The following is a 24353-nucleotide window of genomic DNA, read 5'->3' as shown; positions in this document are numbered from 1 at the left end:
AATTAAAAAAAATCAAAATATTCGTATTGAGAGTTTTCAAAATACAGTCATTATAATTAAAAGCCGCCGGCTTTAAGCCGGTATTCCGGTATTCCGGTTTCCGGAAAAATTCACAAAATTTCGTGAGAAAAACACCTGTCCAAAATAAAGAGTATCACCTCACTGGTAAATGCTGTAAATGTATTTAAAAAATTCCTATTTTTCACACGAAAAGTCTAATTCACAAGGCAAATCTCACTTCAAGTCAATTGTACAAATCACTACTAACGTGAATCAACACAATATTCAATGAATATTCAATAATATCACTCAAATAAAGCGAAGAAACATTGTTAGTACTTCACCACAGCTAAATATGACTGAAGTAAACACGAAGTTCTGTCATATTTCTCGTAAACAATTGCTCACACTGAATTTTCAACAAAGCAATTTTAACTCAAATCATATTCAATTTTAACGTATTTAGTACTAAAACCTTCCAAAAAAACAAATATTTAGATAGAATTCATTATTCATCAAATATTGGAATAAAAATCCATCATTTTAATCAATTTATTTTTAGTGTCCAATTTTATCTTCAAAGTGTCCAAAATAAGAAACTGGACAAAATTATGAGCCTTTCCCCTATATAAAATTCAAAAAATATTTTACGACTTGCTGTAGAACAGTCATGTGCTAAAAATCTGAGAACAACATTTTCTTTATTATATTCAATATAATAACATTATATACCGTTTCACATTAAAATAAAATTTTCAATGAGATAGGTCATGTCATTCCTCTTTTTCCTCGTTGAATATATGAATTATCTGTATATGAAAAGTGAATCTTAAAATATTATTTCTTGCTTGAATTTCAATGTGTAAGCAATTTTCTTTTATAGTTTATAATTTGAGTAATTTGTTCTTCTGCATTGCCAGAAATGATTCATTCTGATTCACTCAAACCGCTCCAATACGCATATAATATTCCAATGCCTAATTCATGTGAATATTTGGAGTAGAACGAAAGATCACCTCCGTTTTTTTTTCTTTATTTTGATGACTCAAACCTCTTCATAGATTAATTTTAACGCATTGAAAGCAAACTTTAAATATATAACCTATTTTTTAGCACAATCTCATAAAAAATTTTAAAATGGGAGGCCAGTCATAATTTTTGTCGTTATGCGTTTTTTTTGCGTTAATATGTTCCAATTCTCGTTTCATCCCTTTTCTTACTGCTACATATTGATCCATCCCATGTGATGACCTTGATTTGCTCCTTGGTTCGCTTTCTTTCCGAATGACACGAAAATAAGGAAAAGGACGAAGTGAGATACTCCATGAGAGAGGGAGGATTACATTTGGCGTCGGATGCTGCGGCGTCACATGGGGAAGACGATAAAGTAATGTAAATGCGCTCTTCTTCTCTTATGTCATTGCTCTGTAGAGCTTATTCTATTTAATTGTATTCACGTGTTTGAGGCAAGAAAAAAGATCTTTGCAATAAGGCAATAAAATATTTTTCTTCACTATATAACCTTCACTGACTTCGAAATTTACGCAAACGGCGATTAAAGGTACATTATGTAGGTGGTAGTTGAATTAGATTATACTTATATAGTAATTTTCTCATTATGAGTAATTATTGTCTCTTTTTTTTGTAAGTTTCAACAATTCACGCTATTGAGGAGAGATATTGTGCAATATTGACATTGTTTATGCCCCTTTGTCTACTGCTTGCAAAGTAACACAAATTAGGATGAACATTTCATTATGATTTATCATAAGAAAAAGAATGGAAGTGTCATAGAGAGAGAGAGAATGAAAAAATAATTAAATAAGAGAAGTGTTCTTATATGAGAGATTATTCATTGAGAAATATCATAAAATGCATATTCGCATTTTTTTAATGCACTTTGCACATTAGCGGGGGAGATGCAGAAATATTCCATGTTATTTCATTACTTTGTAATTACAGTTTTATTTTTTACCGTTTTCACTTTGGAATTTGAAAAAAGCATTTAAGCATTTATAGCATAGGGATAACATCAATCTTAATGGTATTTACCGTTTTGCTTGAAAATAATTTAAAAGTGCAATTTGTAAAATTTATAAAAATTACTCTTATTTGTCCAGTAATGAGTAGGGTAAGTGTGCCAAATTCCGGCCAGCTTGCAATTTCGGCCACATTTTTTGTTCGTCGAATTTCCATGAATTTTCAGTTTTACAGATTATACTATGCAAAAATAACAAAAAATGTCGCATCGACAAACAAGATGATTTGAAAAAGACATTAGTAAAATTCCGGATGGACAAGGAACTATAAGAATGAAGGTGGCCGGAATAGGCCACCAATGCAATGTCTACATTTTTATTCATTAATTGAACGTACTAAAAATGATTTTAGAGAAAATAAAGATGATAAACTGTCTACAAAGTTCCAGTGAACACTCCTTAAGAAGAAGTAATAAAATAATTCAATTAGTATTAAAAATATTACATTTCAAACTTGAGACTTTGGCGCTTGCATGCAACTATGCCGAAATTTGGCACACTTTCCCTACAGGGAATCTAGTATAAAATGTGATGATCTGAAAATTTCTAAGATATCAAACATACAATCTTAAAACAATTTATGCAAGGAATAAAAATAATGAAAAATATTAAAACGTTAGGTCTTATTTTTAAAATATTTTCTACCTCAAAGATATTAATATTATATATTATATAGATATAAATACTTTCGTTTCATTCCCTTCTCTAGCGGATCTTTTACCGGATTAGAGCGGAAAATGCCCATGCTTCGTACGATCCCAACCTTTGTAATGACTTAATTTTTCCTATATTTTCCAATAAATTCGATTCATCGCGCTAATATAACATAAATACAGTAGACTCTCTCTCAATTGGGCATTTGGGGCAAAATGTCATCCGATTTATCGACAGATTTGGGCGTCAAAGTCATAGTAAATTTCACAAAAAGCGCTCAATTATAAAGAATCACGATAAAATAAGAGGTACTACACTGAATTTAAGCAAACTTGCTTCATAATTAAACGTGAAAATTGTCAATAAAATTTTTCGCCCGATTGAAAAAGAGCCGATTGAACGAGAGTCTACTGTAATACACACAATAATATAAAAGAATTAGAATCCATAAGAAAGCGTAATGTCCCAAATAATCCCGTTTCTGTGGTAATACTTAGACCAAGCATTTTTGCAAATCCCTACTAAATCAATTTTTAGAAAACGATTCGAACAGGTAAATTTCTTATAAGAATGTTCTGATTAGAATGTTTTTAGGTCTTCTCGACCCTCGTGAAAAATTAATCGTGTTGTCACATTTTACCCCAGGTTCCCCTATTTGCAATACTTTCGTGATAGTCGATAATTAATTTTGCAATGATTTTGATGTACGAATTTATACGATTTACACCCTTCCAACGTATCCATTTAATCTTAAAAAATTACACATTGACAGCTATAGAATCTAGCTGAATTATTTTTAAAAAAAACTTCCTACGTGTAACGAAAGTAACAAAAAAATTCAAGCAATATTTTGTAAATGGGAAAAAATAAAAAAATATATATTTTAGAAAAAAAGAAAGCAGTAGGAGATGAACGGAAACACTAAACTTTTCTTGAACAACAACAAATTCTTTTCTTGAACAACAACAACAAATTTTGGCAAAAGTTTATACTAACTTCACTAAAAAAGCTATAAAAAGACTGTAATAAATTCGAAAGAAGCATTGGATATTATTAAAATGTCATGCGCTTCTGTTGAAAATGTGAAAACTTGTTTTATCGTATTAGTATAAGGGAAGAGCACCACGGATCGGAATATTAAGAATGTTTCATATTTAATTGAAAATATGAGCTCCAAACACTTTTTGGTATATTTGTTTTTGCTATTAGTCTACTAATTATCCATTTAACTATATCTGTGCATTTTATTTTTAAATATTTACAATAAAGTAAGATAAAATAGCGATTAATCTGTTGTCTCATAGAAAATTATTTTTAAAAATTAAATCTGAGTTAATTCACTGCATTTTTATGAGAGTTAAATGGTAAAAAGTATAACTAATAATTTTTAAAAATTCATTTTATTTGGAGAAACGATACGGTATTAACCGGACGATCCGATGAATACTGCCGATCGGTGGTGCTCTTCCTATACCTATATCGAATTAATTTACATTTCTAAAAGAATTTTATCTTATATTGGCGAAGTTCGATTATATCCTTTAGATGAATTAACTTTTTATTCTTTTTAGATCAAAAAACTTCTATTTTTGTCTAAAAATATGATCAATTCGATGATATTGTTATAAATATCCTTAAAATTTCCAGTTATTAAATTGTTCGAATTCTACCGAGAGAGCAATTATTTCATCTAATGATTTATTTGAGTGATTTACTAACGAGATAACAATTTTACTGCTCATAACTTTAGTATATAAAAGATGCAATTCAAGTAACACTCTCATAAAATTTAAGTTGACTGTAATTTTATAACTGACTTTTCGTAATTAGACACAAAAAGGTAATTGTACTATTTAATGATTTATTTAGTAAAAAAAAAAATGTAGGTCAAACAACCGAAGAAACTCTGCAATCAATTTATTTAAAACTCTTAAATAGTCTAGATCACAGATTTGGCACAATATTTTATGAAGACAGCGATAATATTGCCAATAACATATTATTAGACTTTATCACAAAAAGGTGTCAACCGAGTTAAAGTATTTGTGTGATCCGGATAAGATACAATCAGTTAAGATGTAGGTGCAAATTGCAGAACATTGTTGATAATTCGCTAATTCTCTTAATTCTATTGTTCACTATCAATAACAATATATTGTTTGTACATTCTCCATGGTTTGATATTGTTGTCTTTTTCAATACATGGTTAATAATAAGGTGGTATATGAACAGATTTGTACTGTCTGGAAATAAATAACATTAAAGTTTATATTTTAAATTGAGCTGAGAGAATTAGTAAATAATTTACATTAAAATTCTAATTCATAAATAAGTAACATTATATAGAATTAAGGAAGCTGAATAATTTTGAAATGATATGGAAAAAATAATGCTTTATTATATTTCGACAGTGAATTTTAAGACCTTTCTAAAAATATTTTTTAGCTAAATACAGGGTAAAATATTAATTAATAAAATAATAAAAATAGATAATTTTATGGAAAAAATAACTTATAAGACTGCTATCCTGATTTGCCTATAGAGAACATGTTTTGCGTCATTGTATTGCAAACGTGATGGATGACGTATTGATGTATATTACGTTGTGATGCAAAACACTATGAGAGGTGTTTTATATGATACTTTGGTTATAAATGATCAAAACGTTGTTGTGTCAAAGAAATTATATTACAAATAGTGCATATAGGGGAAAACGCGCTATATTCGGATGACTTAAACTTCGGACAACTTGTTTTTTCTATGTTCTTGATAGATTTGACCCATAGGGGAAGACTTTGATGGTTTGCTCATACGCTACCTTCAAATACTTCGTATTTCTTCGGTATTTCTTTATGAATCTCACCTATGACTATATATTTTAATAGCTAGCCTTAAATCCCACCTTACCTGAAAAACTTGGGAGTCTAATCCTTTTTTTTCTAATTTCAGGAAGCAAAAATTAAAAATAAGTCCAAAACTGTAATTTTGCTGATTTTGCACAATTAATATAACTTTTCAGAAAAACGACTATCACAGAGGGTAGAGGGGTTATTAGGGTTTATATTTATGTAAAAACCTTTTAGGCTGGAGGAGCCCCTTTTTGTGGGTGGAAAAAAATTCAAAAACTTGACTCACATTGATTGATCGCACATAGAAGACATTGCTTCTTCAGACATTTTCCAGGAAAGTTCATTTTAGATGCGATCTCTCATACTCACATCTACTGTAATCTGCCGATTTGGTCCACCACTAAAGACTAAAGCCCAAATTAGACACAGGGATCGGTTTAGGGATCAGCTCGAAAAATGAGGATCAGTGTCAATACACTCAGGGATCAGCCCAATATTTGGAGGATCGGGCTGATCTTCTAAATTCGGGAGGTCTAGTGAAATTAGATTAGGTTAAAAACTTATTGATTTGTGTAAATTTGGTGATATTTGGACTTTTCAAGAAAGCATTCACCAGATTTATCGTTTCCAGAATAAAATTCCCATGGAATCTAGCAAAAAAGTGGTTTTTAGTGTCATGAAAACATCTCTCAGAAAAGTTCCAAAAAAGTGGTATTAAAACGTTTTATTCCTTATAAAAACGGTTTAATCAAGTAGATTAGGGTTCCCTTCAAACAATGCTGTGCATATTTTTCATTGAATTTTGTTTGCAAAATTCAATAGAGTTATTCTTGGTGATATCACAGTGTTTATATAAAATAAAGAATTCTGCGACGTCGTGTTATAAGTAGAGAATAGTGAAGTAATTATCTTTAAACACAGTGTCGACCTAAATTTCGTGTTTTTGTATCATTTCATGGGCGATTTTTAAGAAATTAGTATTTTTGTCTTGATTCTTTTTACTCATCTAAAATGTTTAATGGGTAATGCTTGTTAAGCAGCGCATACCATTTTCTTTGTAACTTCTACAGTTTCTTGATAAATCAACAATATTTTTGTTGAGACAATGGAGACTATGCAGATTTCTTATGCAGAAATTCTGCCGAGAATCTGCAGATTTTCGGAAGAATTTCTGCCGAAAATCTACAGATTTTCAGGCAGAAATTCTGCCGAAAATCTGCAGAATTTCTCTAAATGTACTAGAATATACCGTTAAAATTCAAAAAACCTCCGAGTAAAATCGGCAGGTAGAGCACTGATTTGACGGGCATCTTTTATTGTTCGGTGCAAAATTTACGGTGAAAAAGGGGTGTTCAAAGATGGCGTGAATCGTGTGCAGAGATGGAAACTTGATAGATGCATAGCACAAAACGCCACTAAATTTTCATTTTCCTCTAGAAGAAAATCGATGGGTATCCTGAGATTTTGTGATGTGGGACTATGAACCTTGTAAGTAAGAGATATTTTTGGCATAGCTGGAAAATCGATACGGTTTGCATGGTAGTCAGAAAAAATCACTGAACTTGAACATAATTTTTGTGTGCGAAACATCAAAGCCTTCCCCTACTTTTTTTTCAGGAAGTTTGAGGCATTGGACTAACTTTTAAAACATAAAATTTTAATGGATCAATTTAATTAAAAACACATTGAAAAACATGGGATATTCGTAGTTTGAGTCGTCCGAAGGTAGCGCGCTTTCCCCTATGTAACGAAATTTAACATTTGACCATTCTGATTTTTGCGTTAAATGCTTTGTGCGCAACCTATAACACGATTTGCAATTCTGCCCATGAAACAGATAGGAAAAGCTACTACATATCATATTTTAGTTTTAGTATCTTTAAACCTATATAAAATTAATATACTTTAATAATAAATTTAATATTCACTTTATTGCAGATGTCAACTGGATTAATGTCTTGTGTGCGCGAAAATTCACCTCCATTGGAAGGTGTATCCATACAACAGGAGGATGATGGGGGATTCTCACATTCACCTGAACCACCAGGTAAATTGTATTTTAAGAAAGACCTCAACAGTTTAGCTAGTAATTTTTGAAATATTACAAAAAACTTGCAAGAATGACTTTGTTTATAATTTTATCACAAAGAATAAGAGGAAGAAATTTTTCTCTAGAGGATGTGAGTCAAGATAAGAATTACTACTATAACAGAGAATGTGTGATTCACGTTTCCACATACTAAAAGAGACTTTCTGAAACAGAAAGCACAAAATAAAACTTTTTCTTTATTAATTATTTAGTTAAGATTCAAGTTAAGTATTTCCAGCCACGCCATCTAAGGCGCGATAGAAGAAGTAAGCGCTTGATGTGTAAAATTGCCGGATTTTATGTAGTTTGTTAAATAATTTATTTTCTACAAGAACTAACGTTAGTGTATAAGAAATTGTGTCTCGCGAGGAGAATTGTGTGACAACCTAAACATTGCTAAATAAGGAATTTTTGTCTGTGAAAAAACAAGTCAACCATTTGATATGGTCTTTGAACTCCTCCCTCTCACCAGACCAATCCATTTAATGCATACAGGTTGCGATTTTTTTCTTTCAATTGACTTTTCCTTTTTTTGCGACATGCTAAAAAAAAGTGTGTATATACATTAAATAAATGGTCCAATTGCCCTCATTTTCTCGGTGAATTACAATTGAATTTCATTTAACAAAAAGTAGAACAAATTATCTAATCGATTGCGCCCTCGTCTGTGCAATCGCAAATTGTTTTATATGATACTTGAAAATGTACACAAAAAAATGTGAGGGAGTAAATATTGAATTCTGCTTAAATTTGTCTAATTGTGATCTTCGAACATTGATGATAAGGTTATCAATTTGCTTATTTTTACCATTTTGGATAAGAATCTTTTCTCGGAGATGTGCAAGGGAAACCCATTCTTGTATCTCCCCCTACAAATAAATTAAATCTTTAAAAAAATACAAGCCAGATTAAAAAAAAATTTGGTTTCTTATTTAAAAAAAATAAACATATCGTTTTTGCTATATAATTCTTTTGCGTCTTGCAAGTTCTCTAGCTATAAGCAATTTGCAGAAGCTTAAATTTGTCACGTGTATGGTATTCGAAACGATATAAATAATACGCAAAGTGCCTTTTCGTTTCTGACTTTTACTGCTGTAATATTTACCATTTAAAAGATAAGAATTCAAATAGACAATTATCGCTTATCTGTGGCTTTATTACCTGAGCTGCTATCGCTGCTATTGTAATCGATTTAGACGAGTGTTAAGTTCTTCCGCATTTTTTCTTGTTTCTTTATTTGGGGCCTCAGAAAGTCCCTTGAGTACATATAACATCCCCAATGGTTTGCGACCTTTGTTTTGTCTGTTCATCATAAATCTAGAAGGAGCTAATTAGTAAGAGATATCGTCTTCTGGTCGTCAATGACCACCCAATAATTTGACATAACCTTAAGACTTCTTCTTAATTGGAAGAAAGAACAAAGAATAAGGAGAGTTTACGTATTATATCTCATGATTTAGATTAGTTTATATTTTTTGATTGGAACCAGGATTGGAACCAGTTTAGACTTTATTCAGAATTTAGAGATCTTTTAAATGAAGCATATATTAATACACAGCACATAAGATGAGATGTAAGGGGAAGTGGGGCTATTTTGAGCTGTGGAGCTAGATTGTTATACAAATTTTTCGCCTATTTCTAAATAAAGCTTGTTCTTACAATTATTTTATTTAAATCCACAAATATTTGGTCTAATCCAAATTACATAACGTTAAAACCCACTTTCCATAAGAAATATGCAAAAAAATTAGTATTACAAAGTAGCCCCACAGCTCGAAGTAGCCTCACCTCCCCCTATTTTATTAGGTTTTGACTTTTGACTTTGAAAAACCTAATAAAAAGGATCCAAAATAGATCATAAGCGTATAAAGAAGAAAATAGGAGACAGGGATGAGAATCTACAACATGGAAAAATCCTGGAGAATAGGCCCGAAGACAGGAAGTTGATCGGGAACACCAAAAAGTAGCCCTACTTCAGTCTTATATTGTTTCATAAAGGAAAAATCCAAATTATGATATCTACTATAGGGGAAATCGCGCTACCTTCGGACGACTCAAGCTTCGGACAACTCAATTTTCTTTCTTTGTTCTTAATGGATTTGACCCATGGATTAGGGGAAACTGGGGCACCACCAAACACGGGGTAGCACCAAACACTAGTTTTTATTTCTAAACTACTTGGACTATCTCAACCATTTTTTTTTTTCAGTAGGCAAGCATATATGTCTATAACGCCTATAGGTCTTGTTCTTAGAAGTGGAATATATGATTAAAAAAACGCAGTGTTTGGTGCTACCCCGTGTTTGGTGGTGCTCCAGTTTCCCCTACATTGCGATATATGAGCCATTGGACTAGCTATTATAATATAATATTATAAGGACCCAAATTAATTTATAACACATTAAAAAAGATGAATTGTTCAAAGCTTGAGTCGTCCGAAGGTAGCGCACTTTCCCCTATATGTACATAAACAATCAAGACTTGATGCCCTAATCTTACCAATTAGCCTTCAATACTAGTTTAAGCATAACATAGTGTGGCGGCATTACTTGTGGCCTGTCTTTATTTATGGCCTCATCGCAATTTTTGTTAGAAAATAATTCCAAAAACCAAAAAAATGTGATGTGTTATCATTAATCATATATACCACAAGAATTGCCGCGATCTTATCCCTTATAAGAGTAAAAGGAGCATAATGGTCCTATTCTAATGAAAAATGAACATGTTATTTTTTAGAACTTTACTGTTCTCAATTGCTTCCACATAGTCGACTTTTCTTTTGTGTTGGTTTCTGTCACGATTGATTGGTGATTTTATAACACTGCGAGGACTAAGGAAAACAGTCGAGACAGGAACCAAAACAAAGAAAAGTTGATGATGCAGAAGCACTTGGGAATAGCAAAGTGATTAAAAATGTTCATCAGAAAGATTTTTCCTTTTCATTTGGAATTGGTCCGAAAGGGCAAGGACCCACTCAGAAATTTCTACAGAATTCTGCAAAAATTCGTCAGATTTGAAAATGTAACTGACGATAATTCTGCATAATTTCTGCAGAATTTTACTCCAAGGTGGATCTGATCGTTGTATGAAAATTTTATGAATTTTCGGCACTTTTCTCAAGATGACGACCTGCCAAAATGGACTTGGAACATTTTCTCTGAAATTATTTATCAACTTGATGGAATTCATAATCATGAGCTTCATGGCGTATTTTAAATATACATATAAATATTGCAAGGGTATGCTGTCTATAGAGAATGGTCAAATAGGATTATAAAGTATATTTCCAACCAAAAATTCTTCATTTTTTGGTAAATTGTACCAGAAGTTTCTTGAGAACAAAAATTGTTTTCACGGTGTGATATTAAGGAGAGGGCTATAAATTATTTATGAAAAACTTATTCTTTTCTTTTCAAGAAGTATATTTTCCTTAATTTTTGCAATAAAATGTAGAGATTTTAAATAAACATCCCTGAAGCAGCCATTAGGTGACGGGTATGCGCTTATTCGAGACAAATTTGGATAACTTTGATTAATTGCCGTCGTGATCACTAGTGCGGTTAGCGTTTGATATCCGTTAAAAAAAAGGGAGAAGAAGAAAAATTGCAGAATTGCAGAACGAAATTTTGCTAGGGAACTGTGAGAATCAAGGTGTCCGAAATATTACCCAAAGCTATGTCTATATTTTATTCATTTTAAAATATATTTAGAATGATTAAAAAAAAACAAAAACGATATTCTATCTACAAGGTTTCAAGAAACACTCCTAAAAAAGAAGTAAAGAAGAATTCAATTTGTATTAAATATTACATTTCAAATTTGAGACTTTGGTGTTTGCATACAACTGTGCCGAAATTCGGTAGGGGAGACTGGGGCAAAAAGTCACAAATTGAAAATTTGTCCAAGATAAAAGAGATAGCGGCTTAAATTTTTTTCCACAGATGGCCTCCATAGACCTTCTTCAAAGTCGTAAGTTTCTTAGAATTCGAACAAGGAACTCAGAAAATAAAAAATATTGAAGTTTTTAGCCCTATTTTTCAAATGTTTTCCTTACAGCAGATATCAATTTTGACCTACTTGTTTTCCAAAATTGATGCACTGGTAAATATTTCCTAAATGATTTCAATTCTTTGAATACGAAACCACTATCAGTTTTAGAATTATACAAAGATTCTTATCTCCAGAAATTCCTTTTAATAAAAATGACCACCTGGGGTAAAAAGTAACAAAAGGTATGGAGCAAAATGTAAGAAGAACCGAAGCAATTTCTGATATCTCACGGCGAGAAGAAACGTCATTTCCGCGTCTCGCCGGTTTTTGTTTCCATTGGTCAAACGATTTGCAGTCTTTTGTGTATTTTTTTTTCTAAAATAGCTTGAAAAGCGCTTTTCTCGTTCAGATAGAGAAAACTGTGTTTTAAAAAGGTGTAAAGGAACAAATTTCCTATGAAAAATGTCACCTAGCTATTTTCTTTTAAATTTATGAAAGCCCGTAATAAAGCAAATCAAAATATGGTAACACCCCATGTCTGATATTATTTTCCCCAGCATTTTTGAGAATGATCACAAAATTACGTTTTAGAAAACAGCTCGATAAATGTATTTCTTTATAAAATAGAGGAAAATGACTTTCACAAAGTTGTAGAGTATTAAATTTCCTATAAAACTATACTAATTAGAAATTTCTAGGGCAGCTTGTAAAAAATAAAATATCCGTTTTGTTACTTTTTGCCCCAGTCTCCTCTACAGTTACCCTGATTCATAAGTATTCAAATCTATTTTATTTTGTTGGCTATATAGAAAAAAGTCTTGAAAAAATAAAAAGAACAATATATTTTTATATTTTAGAAAAATGCATCCGAAATTGCTTTAAATGACCCAAAAGAATACAAATCACGGAATCTTTGACTTTTATAAGACAAATTTTGTTTCTATGGTATTCATCCAAATCTTCAGTTGCAATAAACTAAGTTACTCTTTCCCGATTATTTCTGTTGAAGGAAGGGAAAACAAGAAAAAAAGATACCAATTGAATTTCTTCAAGTACCATAGAATTCATGTAGTCGCGTTTCAGCAGCTCAAGTGTAAAGAGTGCGTGGTTATTATTATTAATTTTTTTTTGGAAAGAAAATTGTTTTTAAATATTGAACTTAGAAGGATATCGTGAATTTGCAGAAACACAGAAACGCAGGCGATTTCATCCACTGAGAAATCTTCGGCGAATCTTCCGGAGACGAACTGTTCCACGAGGTGACTTCGCAGGACAAAGTGGCGACAACTGCAGTAGTATTCCGAGCGGTAGAACTAGTCAGATGGTTAATTCGTCTGACTCCAGTTCACCACCATCAATAGTTGATGTTACGGCATCTGGATCAGTCACGTCTGGTGGATATACGACAACCATTTACTTGACAAAGGAAAGACTGGAAACTAATTTAGACAGCCGAACAGGAAGGGTCGGTAAAAGAAAAGACACGCTGGATGAGATGGATCGAGACATGACTGACTATCAAAGAAGTTTTAGTGAAGGACTACTCCTGGACAGGTAAGAAAAAAATGCGTATTTAGAATTCCAAGATTTTTGAATGTTGGAAAATTTTGCAATCGGAGTTTTGTACCATTTTTAGCAGTTTCTTTTTGTTCTTGAGTGCTACTAATCAATATTGCATATTGATTAAATAAATATATGTGAGTTTTGCTATGGTAACAGATTATGGAAAACAAGAATAGACTATTCTGCCATAAAAGAAATCATAAACACGAAATAGCATTTCGATGGTTAACCAATCAGTCTGTATATTGTAACATCTATCAATCTTAAAAAATGAAGTGAAAATTGATTTGAAGCGTTTCGATAATAGTGAATTTTGCTGTATTAAGTGGTTATAAATACTAAACATTGCAAACGTTTTTATTTTCAGCGGATACAGTCGAGAGGCTTTATCGCAGTCTCATGATAGCGTATTCTCCGAATCAGCTACGGCTAGCAGTTTATCAATTGTTCTGAAGGTAAGCCAGAAACATCCTATATTACATACTACCGAATTATTATCTTTTTCACAATAATTGCTCTATACCTATGCGTGGGTGTAAATGGTGTGATTTTGCAAGAAAATAGTGAAATATTTTGAGATAGTGAAAGTGAAATTCTTTGAAACCAGTCTTGGTATCACGGATGAGTTAATTTTAAAGTATGTCAAATGTAAATCCAATGCAAATTTCATGCACAAAAAGTAGGAAAATAAACCTTCAGCCAAAAAAAAAATAATAATCTCCGACATAGTAATATGGTTTTCATATTCATATTCATATATTCATTCACTCCTTTATGTGGATTTCTATGAGAAATTCTTTTTTATCAACTTATTGTTTATATTTAAACAAAAAAAAAGCTTATCTCTGCTGTCCACACATAAATTTGTGTATAGAGATATTTATACATAACATGCATTCAATGCCAATTAATTAATGAAGGGGAATAGATAAAATTCGTTATCGCAATTATCTGTGACATGCGTATCAGTATAAGTGTTATTACCCATTTAATGATTGTTGTTTTTTTTTTCTTCTCAAAATATCCCAACAATAAAGTTAATTGAATTTGTTCTATCAGTCGCATTGTTAATGTCTCTGCCATAAAATCAGTAAGGGAAATCATTATTTGTTTGAACGCCAATACGATTTTGTTGTAGGAGGGATATTCCACCTCCAATTGACCATTGGTATTTAATGGCGAATTAACATTATGTAAATTCTATTTACTTTGAATTTATTGCGTAAGTGCATTTTTTGTACCTTCCATCAAAGAGAGTTTCCTATTGCAGTTTTAATTGTAACATCGCGCACTAACTTCTTCTGTCTTATTGGCCACAGAGAAATGTTTGTTAGAAATAATATTTACAAATACATATATCTTTTCCTTTGTTGGATCTCGATCATTCAAAGATTGCGTTATGATTATGCATTTTATTCTTTTACTAAATATATTTTTTATATTTATTTTTTGGATTTATTATACCGACATATTGCTAATCCAATTCAAAGTTTACCCCTTAGTTTAACTTCAGAATGTCACATTGTATGTCTTAACTCCTAACCTCAAAAATTGATACAATTTTGATTGTCAATATGACAGAATTTTCCAAATATAGATCTTATTTTCAAATTTTTGTGATATTATTTATAGGTATTTTAAAGAGTTTTTGAAAATTTCTCAAAAAAAATAGATCAGTTAAAAATATTGATAATAAAAATATTTAATTTATATCAGAAAAAAAAACATTTTGGTTGGTAAAAAATGCAAAAAATTATCAAAAATTGCTTCAATTAAAATCGATGTTGCCAATTTGATTCATAATGGCTCCGGCACACCTTTAGATTAGGAAAATTTCCTGAAGTCGAAATTTTAATCTCTTTCTTTTTCACACGCTTTGCATATGTCTATCTCATTCTTTCGTACTCTTCTTCTTCTTTTAAACTTCATCATAAATTCAATTTAGCTCAATCGAATTTGGAATGCGAAAGAATGGGCATATGCAAAACATATGAGAAAGAAATGAATATGAGTTTTGATTTCATGAAATTTTCCTAATTTAAAAGATGTGGCGGATCCATAACTTTTATAATTTTTCTGAAAGAATTCTGTAATTTTAAATATATGAGAATTCATGTTTTCTGTTTTAATTGCCTAAATATCGGATTTTTACTTTTTTTTGCCGAAATACAGCTCAAATTGCAAATTTATTGCATTTCACATAACTACAGAACGAGGAATTCTACAAATTCTGTGAGGAATAAATATTAATAAAAATTCCGAAATATCAAAATCATACTCTGGGTATTAAAAATACTTAATATTGAACCCAATCCTTTATTTTGATCAACTCTTTATTTTTATTTTACTTTTAATTTTATCATCAATTTATACATTCAGAAACAAAATAATTTACTTTGTTTTGTTTTATTTTGTTAATATTATTTGCATCTCAAAGTATCTAATTCTAGCCTTACAAAAACAAACGAAAATTTCAGATTCCCTATTTTTTGGATGTTTTTAGTAACATAACTGTATTGCAAAGTAGTAGTGATAAAATTGTTTCAAATAATATAGCAAATAGTTAGGAGAATATAACCTCAAATATGAAGATCTTTTAACTAGTTATAAGAATTAGCGGTACGAGTTTGAATTTAGTCCTTTGAGAAAAATTTGATTACTAATTGGAGACATACAAGGCATCAAATTTTCGTCACATATCTAGAGTCTGGTTCTGTTATTTGGCAAAGAGGTTATGAATATTGTGGTGAGGTTTAGCATAACCTCTCATATTTCAAAATTCCTTATCATCTTTAAATTATGCATTTATTGAGGAATAAAGCAATTTGGTTCACTTTAATTAATTAATTTCCTAATATCATTTAATTTGAAATTTAATTATTGTAATTTAAAAATGTTTCGAGGCTTATTTTTTTAAGTTCAATTCGGTTTTGAATTCCAAGCAAAAACTTTACAAAACTGTCAATTTGTCTTTGAATTCATCAATATATAATTTAAAATAAAATTTAGAAAATGTGATTTTCAAAAATTTTACAGATTTTTGTGGTTAGATAAAACACAAACAACTAAAAACTAGAATTTTTTAACGATTTAGTAAATTTGATTCATTATTTTACTTATTTGTTATATATTTTTTTAAATTGTATTTATGGTTAGATTCTAATTCATTTACAAATCATGATGTTTTGTTGTAGTTTTTGGTTTTAAAAAGCATTATTTTGTGTCACTTAATAAAAATATAATACTAAATTTTCAAGGTTAGCTTAGATTAGACGTTAGCTTAGACAAAAAACTTTTGGATTTAATTAATTGGCCTAATAAGAGAATTATATTCTTATTTTTTATAATATATTTCATATATGAATATTTACTTAAATAACTAACACAAGATCAAGAATCCGGCAATTCTTCGTTAGTTTTAGAAGCTAGTTTGACTACACAGTTTAAAAAACACAAAAAAATTTAAAAATCACGGAAAATTCTTAATTTTGATTTTTTGTTTCCAAATTTTTTTTATAGTACTAAGAAAAGGGTTTATGGTCGGGTTTATGAAAAATATAAAATGGAAATACTTTGATTTATAAAGCCTTATTTTCTTATAGATTCATTCATTTATTTTCAACGGCTTGGCCCTATTGGGGTCACGGGTTCTTCCTATATGTTTTTTTTTGTAAATTCTCATAAACTTATTAGAAAATTTTATTTGTCGAAAATTTTAAAATGAATAACGTTTTATGAAAGTAGAATGCAATTTTTATTTGCGCGAGACACTTATAACTAAACTATGGTTGTGAATATTATGAACAGTTAAAATTTGTATGTCACACATTTTGGAGCAAGCATTATTTTTTGAAATTTTTCAATAAAGAGGAAAGTTCGGTACCTTTGGATGATTTAGGGCAGAATCACATTTACAATAAAATGCTCGCCGTAGCCTCACCGTATTTCGTTAATTTACACATTTTCATCGCAATTTTTGCGCAAATTTTCCATTACCGTATTACTTTATCTTCTACTCGGTGGCACTAGGTGAAAATAATATAAGAAAATTGAAGAAGTAAAACGAAAATGCGATAAACGGTGAGCAAAAAAAACTGTAAGAGAAGTTAATCGTACAGTTTTTTTGTTCACCGTTTATCGCATTTTCGTTTGATTTCTTCAATTTTCTTATATTATTTTCACCTAGTGCCACCGAGTATGAGATAAGGTAATACGGTAATGGAAAATTTGCGTAATAATTGCAATGAAAATGCGTAAATTAGGACAATATGGTGAGCATTTTACTGTCAATGTGATTCTGCCCTTAAGCTTAAATAGGACAATTTAATTTTTTCTATTTTTTTTTATGAATTTGAACTGTGGTTTTTTTCAGGGCTATCTATCAAAACATTTATTGCAGTCTCCCCTTTATTTGATTCTCTTCAACAAAAAAAAGCCTAGCTTTGCAACACACTATCTTTTTGTTATCTTTAAAGGGTTAAGAAATCTTTCCTGAATTTGAACTTCAACAATCCTCAACAAAGCACTCAAAGTAACTACCACAATGTAAAAGCTCTTAGGTTTTGCTAAAGCATTTTTTCCAATTTCATTTATGGGAGTGAAGGAGTTCCCATTATATTGAGCTTATGGTGTTGTTTCTTACAATTTTTTTCCCTTCAGTTGTACATACTCATCGTTCCACTTTGCAACACTTTGGTGCACTTCAAATTGTCTATTACACTATATTTCTAATATCGTTTTATTTAGTGTTGCATTAAAACTTCTTTGACCATCAATCGTTTTCGCGCATTTAATCAAAACGAAAGTAATGGATTTTCAGTGAGAATAAATTTTGCTGTTTGGAAAAAAATTCTTTCTCACTTTGTGGTTGAATTCTAGTGTATTAGATGTAGAGTGATTGTGTATAATAATCTTATTTTCTATCTCTTTTGGTGTTACATACAATTGTTACTAGTGCTATGTAGGTTTGCAAGAGTCTCAAGGTTCCCCTACCACTAACATTTTAAGATCTTGGTGTACTTTGAAGAAAATGTCAGGTCGGGAAACGGCATTTTGCATCACTCTCTGCAGACGAGACGAAGTTGTCGTCTGACCACGATACCTCAAAGTCTCATAAAAACGCGTTTCCTCCAAGACATTCCACCTCAGAGTGTTTGCTATTTTTTTTTCCTTAAAGTTTATTGCTGAACCTGATTAATATTATTAAAGTGAGTTAAATCAACAACTTTTTTTTAGGTGAATATTAATTTCCTGGTTAAGTGTTTAGAAGAGAAGTTTGTCTTTTGAATTTGCAAATTGTGTTTTGCAAACATTGGTAACAATCCCTTTGTACTTATTCACATTTTTTCGGTTTGGAATAAATAAAAATAGGAATAGTGACATAGAAAGAGTGGTATTGAGTGTGTTGATCTTCACTTTGTGTGTTTGAGGTTGATTTTTTTTTGGTTTGAGAAAAGACAAAATTGTGTTATAAAATATATTTCAATGGAAGAAGATCTGGTGAAAAAGAAAGACCACAACCTAACGGAATAAATTAAATCTTAACACGTTTTTTTCCCTCTTAATCCCAATGTGTGAAGGAGTGACTAAGAGAGAAATAAGTGAGAGAAATTTTCTTTGTAAGACATTCATTGGTATAATTTAGTTTGAGAGAGAAAGAATAAAAAAAATATTTTCATTGTGATTTTGAATATGTTTGTGGTGTCTTATGTTCTTGTGATTTTCTCAGAGTATCACAAGAGATGAAAAGATGAAAAAAAAGAGAAATAACATGATCACAATTACTGATGAAGTATGGAAGTGGAGATATTATCCACGCAATTTACTAGTTAATAATTCAGAATTACCTTTTTTGTTAAGCTGAAAAAAAATCTAATAATATGTAGGTGAGAAATAACTTTCGTGTAGGTGGTTTATGGCTATGGCATCATTTTATGAAAATTGTGCCAATCCATTGGCAATAACTATCGTTGCAAATTGGAAAAAAATGTTGCGTTTCCATCTATTGTGAAAATTCGTGTTTTTTTTAAACTCTATAAATTAGCGAAGAAAATTCGTTTAAAGCTTTATTTCATTGTACATTACCTGAAATCGACTCTATTCAGTTCACTTCCAACTAATTTTATGTGAATGAACTCAAAAACAAAAATCAACGTAACAATTTGGCCCAATGTATAAATTCTTTGGAAATTGGAGATAAATAGAAAAGAAACGAAATGAAACAAAGGTGACAACATCCGGAAATGAATAAAGATAATGCGGGAAATAGAAATTTTTGATTTATTTTGAACGATTTGCTATGGAGACTATTATCTTTCTATTTATATGCGTAAAAAATTAACCCTTTTTATGTTTGTCATCATTTGTTCATTGTGTTTTATTTTACAATTGTAATTTCCAATTCTAATGGAAAATAAGTTACATTTTTCTACCGCATTGCTTTCTATGTATGAATTTTACAAATTAAATCACAATTATCAATTGCGCTAATGCTAATGGTAAAGTTATAATTAAATTATGTGCGGTGAGTTAATTTTTTAATGTTTCAAGAGTAGTAATTTAATTAAAAATGAATGCAATAAATCATATTTGCTAAACCGTTTTACTTTTTTCTGCTCACTAATCTCTATTACAAGTATTCCCAATGCAATGATTTATTGTGACCTACACTGAAAATTTTGGTTTCATAAAAAATTAATGAAACAAATTTATTAAGTGATCTTGAATAATGATCTGCATATATTTACTCAGAGAAATGCATAAAATCGTGTTAGTATTTATTTAAAATTCAAAATATATGATGAATAATATTCCTTTTCATTCAGAATGATTTAATTGTATGAGATTTTTTTTGTAAAAAAAATCCAGGAATTAGGAACTTTATTGCATTAGTATTTTTTTTAAATTTAATTTAATTCTTGTGATCATGTACTAGGGCCGCAAATATTTTTTTAGACATCAGACACAAGTGATACTGATACTGATGCCACACATAGTTGGTATATACATATCCAAAGTTGCACTTATTTTACACTGGTAAAAATAAAAGGGTCACCGATGACCCTTTGAAAGGGTAACTGTTTTGACACCTATTTATCTCCGAAATAAACGAATAAAAACGATGAAAAAGTCACATTTGGTGTTCGCTTAGATGAGAGAAATACGATAAGAGTAATAAATTTACGATAAAAGACGATTTATCGTGATAAACATGCCTACAAGATTTCAAAAGATTCAAGTGAACCTTTCAAAGGGTCAAATATCATTCATTTTTGTTAAAAAGGGTCAATTTGACCCTTTTATTTTTACCAGTGTAGGTTAGTAAATCTGTCAATAATAACCAGTTACAATACCGATAGATATCGCAATAAAACTTTTTTTCTGACAACTAAGAATTTTAGTTTTCTGCTAAATGAAGCAATAATTGCGGGGAGTGGTTCTTTTGCTCTTTATCTCAAACATAAAATTACATAAAGCATATTATTTGGTCAAGGAGTCCTATAACGAACATCCACGACCGAGAACAATCTGAGAAAATAAGTCTAAATGCTTCAAAAATGACTATTTGAACGCATTGTACAGGAAGACCAAAACCAAGTGATGGAGCCGATCTGCAAGTGTTGCTGGATGGAAATTACAAGATTAGCTTACGAAAGCATTAAATATATTTCTCCAAGGAGTTTTATAGCATTTACGAGCCATGCAAAAATCCAAATGGAGAACAACATGGGCTTACCGGTTTGACTGAAAGGCAAATTAAAATTCAAAAATCGACTTTTGAAGTTTTGCCTTTGCGGAATAAAAGAAGTTAAATTTGATTTTAATCAAGCGGCTTGAGTATTCAAAATCCAAAATATTGTAGGTTTCCTCTATCAAAGCATCAAAATTGAACTCACGACCAATTCTCTTTGGAAGAAGACAGTGCCATAAACGTTAAGTGGGACCGACAGAGGATCATGCAAGATGAATTTCTTAAATCAAGTGATACTATCAATAGACATTACTACCGATCAATTTCGATAATGTATTAGTCGAAAATGGGCCAAATTTAGTGAAAACAAAGCACTAACAAATGATATTACAACACGACAATGCTTCGTAGCATTGCACTTCTTTGGCATAAGACAAGATCGAAAGCTAAATTGAGATATGCTACTACCCTCGCTGTTTTATTCAGATCTAGCTCCTTCCGACTTCTCATGGCGTTGGTTGACTTCTCAAGGTATCCCTGAGCAGACTTTGCTAATTTTGAAGACGTCAAATATTAGATGTATGAATGATTTTGGTCCAAAGAAACCTCGTTTTATCGTTATCGTAAACATTTGAAACACATTAAAAAAAAACAAGAATCATTCAAAGCTTGAATCTTCCGAAGGTAGCGCGCTTTCCCATACATGATAAAGTCACTGATTTTAAAGTTTTAAATTCAGCACTACACAAATTTGATATTGTGCTGTTTAAATTATTTTTTACTGCTCAGTTGTATAGTGTCATTCTAAAATAAGTACAGAGACAGATATTTATTCAGAAAGAGATGCTGCAGAATAAGAATTTTAAATTAAAAAAATAAAATTACAGTAGAGTAAGTGTGTCAAATTCCGGCCAGCTTGCAATTTCGGCCACCTTTTTTGTTCCTCGAATTTCCATGAATTTTTAGTTTTTACATACTATAGGTATTACACAATGCAAAAGAATAACAAAAAATGTAGCTTCGTCAAACAAGATGAAGTGAAAAAAGCATTGGAAGAATTCTTGAAGGACAAGGAACTCTGAGAATGAAGGTGGCCGAAATAGGGCACCAAAGCTATGTCTACATTTTTGTTCATTTAAAAATGTATTAAGAATTATTTTAGAGTAAATAAAAACGATAAACTGTCTACAAGGTTCTAAGCAACACTCCTTAAGTAGAAAGGAATGAAAAAATCAATTTCTATTAAAGATATTACATTTCAAACTTGAGACGGCGCTTGCATGCAACTATGCCGAAATTTGGCACACTTACCCTATTACATTTCAAACTTGAGACTTTGGCGCTTGCATGCAACTATGCCGAAATTTGGCACACTTACCCTATAAGTGCTCAATCATCTCAGCACATAATTCCTTGCTTAAATTTTGTATTATAGATAAATTAATTTACAGATGTTTTTTCATTTACAATATTTAAAGCTATAATAGATAAAGCTCAACACGGAAAAAATACAATGCAATTACGTCATAGTTTTAATGTCCACCGCTGTCTTGGCATTGATAACCAGCTTTCAGAGTATATGTATACATATACAGAATTAAAAACTTTTATGTAAAATAAAACTATATTATTATTTTATTTACATAAATTCTATTTCCCTTCGTTTTTTCTTAATTGCTCTTTAAGATTATGCATTTTACTTCACGTGAACCTTTCTTACTGTTGCACTCAATCTGATATTAGGAATAGTATTGGAAGAATGTGTCGTAAAAGTATTATAGCTTTAATAAAAATTTCTCATATAATTTTACAATTAATATTTGTTGAACTAAAGAGAAAGTTTTGCTTAACAAACTTCATGCTAATATCACTGTGATAAGCAAAATGCAAACTCATTATGATAATGCTTATTTAGATATCTCTTAAATTTGCTTTAATCTCTTAGATGACCAATTGGTCTTGTATGGCTGGTAATAAGTTTTATAGGCCAATTCAAAAATTAAATCCATATTTATTTCACAATTCAGGCTTAATTTTTGAATACTTAAATACAGATTTAACTTGAATTTGTAATTAGTAATGTCCATAAAATAAAGCTACTAATAAGATGTTTTCTTAATCTGTAACATCATTTGATTCAATGAATTATTATTGATTATTTAATAATTTTTTATGGACCACCTTTTATTCGAACTCCCACATTGATTTTGATAAATATTTACGAAACAAGTGTTAATAATTTCGATTCATAGTCTTTGTTTTTTCTTAAAGAAATTTAAAGAAATTCCTAGCATTTTTTGACGGTGTCTTTCATAATATTGCCGCTTAAATGTTGTTGATAACTGAAAAAAGAGGTGTGTGAATTTTAAAGTTTGAACTATCTGTTCTTTAAAAGGTGTGCCAATGGAAGAAAGATAAAGAGATTTTTCAAAATTGATGTTCTCTCTCTGTTGTATAAATATTGAAGAGTAAGAATTATTAAATTTCGTTCCTCATTTTTATAAATAATTTTATAAAAAATTCTTCACCTCGTTGCAAACTTTTAAAATATTTACAGTAAATCAGTGAAATTGAGTTTCATTAGAAGTTTTTTTGTTGTTGTTGATTAAACTCATAACTTTTGAATTCCAATGCAAATTTACTTTTTAATTGAAAGGACGGTTAGTAAAAAAAAATTGCTGAATTCCTCATTATTCATAGAAAATCATTTTATTTTCCACCCCTGCAATTTGAAGTCCAAAAGATAATAAAGTGGTAGAGTATTTTGTTCTTTTGGTTAGTAAAAAATATGCAATTTTGGCCAATAATTTTCTTAGTTAGTAAACACAATTAAAATTCTCAATTTACAGTTAATACGGTAAGTGTATCAAATTTCGGCCAGCTTGCAATTTCGGACACCTCTTTTGTTCCTCAAAATTTCATGAATTTTTAGTTTTTGCAAACTCCAGAGAATATACAATGCAAAATAATAGCAAAAAAAAATGTCCATTCTACGATCAAGATGATGTGAAAAAGGCTTTGGAAGGATTCCAAAAGGGCACGGAACTATGAGAACCAAGGTGGCCAAAATAGGCCGTCAAACTACAGGGCTATGTCTACATTTTTATTCATTTTAAAATGCATTAAGAATAATTTGAAAGCAAATAAAGACAATAAACTGTATACAAGGTTCCAAGCAAAACTCCTTAAAAAGAAATAACAAAGAATTCAATTTGTATTAAAAATATTAAATTTAAAACTTAAGACTTTGGCATTTGCATTGCATTTACATTGCAAGCAACTATGCCGAAATTTGGCACACTTACCCTATTAAGAATAAATGTTTATTGAAAAAAAACATAATGTATGGAGCTATTCCAATAAAATAGCTCAATGGGCACTCAATGGGTCAAGTGGTAGAGCACTCGCTCTATGATGCAAGTGTCCCGGGTTTGAATCCCCTTTAGGTCACCAGGAATTTTTTTTCTGGCGTTAAAGGT

At 30.5% G+C, this 24353-nt stretch overlaps 1 protein-coding gene across 1 annotated transcript in view; it reads left to right on the top strand.

Moving 5' to 3' along the window:
- LOC129804049 (probable serine/threonine-protein kinase nek3) overlaps positions 1 to 24353 on the top strand; it is a 50355-nt gene that overhangs the window by 19960 nt on the left and 6042 nt on the right. Inside the window, exons 3-5 of the mRNA XM_055851062.1 lie at positions 7481 to 7589; positions 12806 to 13175; positions 13552 to 13639. Coding sequence (XP_055707037.1) covers positions 7481 to 7589; positions 12806 to 13175; positions 13552 to 13639 — 567 coding nt within the window. The remainder of the gene's footprint in view (positions 1 to 7480; positions 7590 to 12805; positions 13176 to 13551; positions 13640 to 24353) is intronic.

Source organism: Phlebotomus papatasi, chromosome 2 (genome assembly GCF_024763615.1).
Source record: "Phlebotomus papatasi isolate M1 chromosome 2, Ppap_2.1, whole genome shotgun sequence".
Classification (NCBI taxonomy): Eukaryota; Metazoa; Arthropoda; class Insecta; order Diptera; family Psychodidae; genus Phlebotomus; species Phlebotomus papatasi.
Note: the sequence above shows the minus strand (reverse complement) of the source record. Positions and strands in the feature narration are given on the sequence as shown.